General features: G+C 35.2%; 1 protein-coding gene across 1 annotated transcript; it reads right to left on the reverse strand.

Annotated features, from left to right (window-relative positions):
* Positions 1–230: 230 nt before the first annotated feature.
* LOC107061830 (trihelix transcription factor ASR3-like) lies at positions 231–1,157 on the reverse strand. Its single transcript, XM_015311728.1, has one exon. It carries the CDS (start codon positions 1,155–1,157, stop codon positions 231–233), a length of 927 nt encoding a protein of 308 aa, XP_015167214.1.
* Between the last annotated feature and the right edge of the window lie 1,719 nt (positions 1,158–2,876).

Here is a 2,876-nt window from a genome sequence, read left to right on the forward strand (position 1 = left end):
ATTTGTATACAATGTTTCTGCAAACCCAGCAAGCAAGCCCAAGTGGTGAGATATACATAGGAGCCTGGCTAACTAGAAATTGTGACAAAACATAGAGATACTTGAGTATAAAAAGAATTAAGAAAAAACAACTATTTGTTCTATAGTCGTGATGTGTTGTTTTTTGCCAAGACTAAGCCTTTGAAAGCTTAAAAGAACATATTTTGCATTGTAATTAAATGAACTAGGTACTATAACTTATCTGCAATTCTTCCTAAAGCACCTGCAAGCTTGTTTAGCACAACTACTAAGTTATCAACATGGTCCTTTCTTTGCTCCCTATCCTTTTCAGAATGCATATTCTGAGCTTCAAGTTGGGAGCTCACCATTTTTCCATTCCTTTCCAGTACTTTTACTAAATGATGTTGGACATTCCTTATTTTTTCATCATTTGAGTCATTTCGCTTTCTTTTCCTTCCTTCTTGACCTCTTCCTTTATCAGCTCCTGGAGTGGTAGTTTGTCTTACACCTGCTTGTGTAGGAGAAACTTGAGAGAGTGGCTGATCTGGCTCCTTTAAAGTTAGCATAGGAATAGCATCCTCATTCATTTGGGGTACATCTGAAAACAACCCATCATCCCCTACAACAACACTTCTGCCACTATTAAACAATACTTCTGACGTGGAAGCCAAATCTAACCCTTCTTCATTGCCATTTCCATGATCAAGAATATCAAACACTTGTCTATCAAAAAATCCAGGTAATTTTTTTTCTCTCTTAAAATCATTCCTCATCATCCAAAATGACTCTTTTTCTTCTTTAATCTGAGACTCCCACTCTTTAATCTTCTTAAAAACCCCAGCTAGATTACTCCATCTCTTCTGGCATTGAATCGGTCCACGATTCACCCCTTGTCTTTTACAGTAGGATGAAACTGAATCCCACTTAGCTTCAACCTGTATTGAACCCAATTCCATACCTCCAGTTAGGGCTCGATGGAACCGGTCTTCAATCACTTTTTTTCCCTGTATGAGAATGAGAATTTCTTGTTTGGTCCAAGGAGGGAGCCTCGACACTTTGTTGGCATCATTGACACCATTGATGGATTGTTGACGGCCGTCAGAGTCGGTAGATGGAATTAGGATCAATTGCTTAAGGTTGTTACTTTTTGATGCCATGTGAGTTAATGGAGGAGAGGAATTATAATCACAGAGTTTTGAGTAGGAGGGGCAGAATGTTTAAATTGTAATGGTAATATTCATCTAATGTTCTTAGCGTTTGGGTTTTTATAATAATATTTTGTGTATGAAAACACATTTGTTATTATTTTTATCACATCTTTTCGTGGATACGATTAACTTTTAAATCACAATAAATTATTTTCCTAATAAGAAATATTTTGACTAAAAATTGACATTCTGAGGTCGGATCCATATACATATATTTCAAAGTGATAATATCTAATTTAGTAAATAATTCACCCTTATTTAGTTTCATTCCTAATTAGTTAGTGCTAACAACTAAGAATTTTCTAATTCAAACAATTTTAAAACTTACAAAATATAATTAATGTTTTTCCTACAAATAGGAGTGTCATACTTTTCTTCTTTTTTCTTCTCTGATTTATATAGATAGATATTAATTTGAAAGGATTGGATACACTTAGATATGGAGAACAAAATGATTTGAATTTAACTCAATTACTATAAATAGAGGTGATAGCATTAGAGTAAAATATATATTTTCATTTAATAAATAATTAGTAAAACAATATGTAGTTAATTCAAAGAAATAACATACAGGAGCACAATCATACATGTACTAGGCGTGGTACCAAGGCAAACTAGGTTTGGTACCCGATCCAACCATGTAGTAACATGTACAAGGCGTGGTACCTGAGCCAACTTAATATATGTAGCTGGCGAGGTACCCAATCCAACCAATTGTCACACAACACACAATCAGAATCATAATGAACTACAGTAACACTTGTAAACACAAGTAAATTAAACACCTTCATTGCATGTGATGGTGTACAAGGCATCATCTTACATTTATTTCATCTTCCTAACCATGCATTGCAGAAACAATACAATAAAAACAATTATGATGCATACATTACATAACTTGGAAACAATAAACTATCACCTTTATCGAATCAAGCCTTGAAAGCTCTATTGGACCTGAGTCTTTCCCTTGTTACAAATCCTAGCTAGCTTGTTATTGGTCTACAATTAAAAATACAGGTACAAGTTTCAATCTCCAATGGCCTAATTATACTCATATTACAACTTAATCTCAACCCCAAGCCAAACTTATGATCTTCTCACCCAATCCAGGGCTTTTCCACCATTATTCACTGAAAACTACCAATTCCATAGCTACATGAGTGAATAACAATAGATAAATCAAGAAAAAACATTTAACAATTAACCCAAGGCTTTACAACCCAAAATCCTCAGTAACTCAGATTTTCCCACCTTAGGAACAAAACCAAAGTGTTCCCTAGAGTCCCTAATAGCACCTCAATGGCCTAGGGAATCAAAGTATGAAGTTGAAGATTGGATTACTTACATTTACGAAGGTTCTTGATGAAAAATGGCTGAAATTCGCCCTAATTAAGTCGCCCTTGTACTTCCCCAAAACGTACTTTCCAAATAATTAGCGGCTTTGGGGAATTTTCTCCATTAATTGTGACCAATCCCGCTAAAGCGGCTCAATCCCACTATAGTGGAAGTGCTATAGTGAGACCTCTTGCTGTAATGGGAGTAAATTACACCGCTAAAGTAGTGTGTCACCCACTATGGAAGCTGCATGGGATAAAAACGCAAAAATACTTCAAAAAGTCTCCATTTTTCAACACACCTTCAAAAATTGACATCCCAGACCAACCTATT

The sequence above is a fragment of the Solanum tuberosum genome, unplaced genomic scaffold, assembly GCF_000226075.1.
Source record: "Solanum tuberosum cultivar DM 1-3 516 R44 unplaced genomic scaffold, SolTub_3.0 scf00171, whole genome shotgun sequence".
NCBI classification, from domain to species: Eukaryota; Viridiplantae; Streptophyta; class Magnoliopsida; order Solanales; family Solanaceae; genus Solanum; species Solanum tuberosum.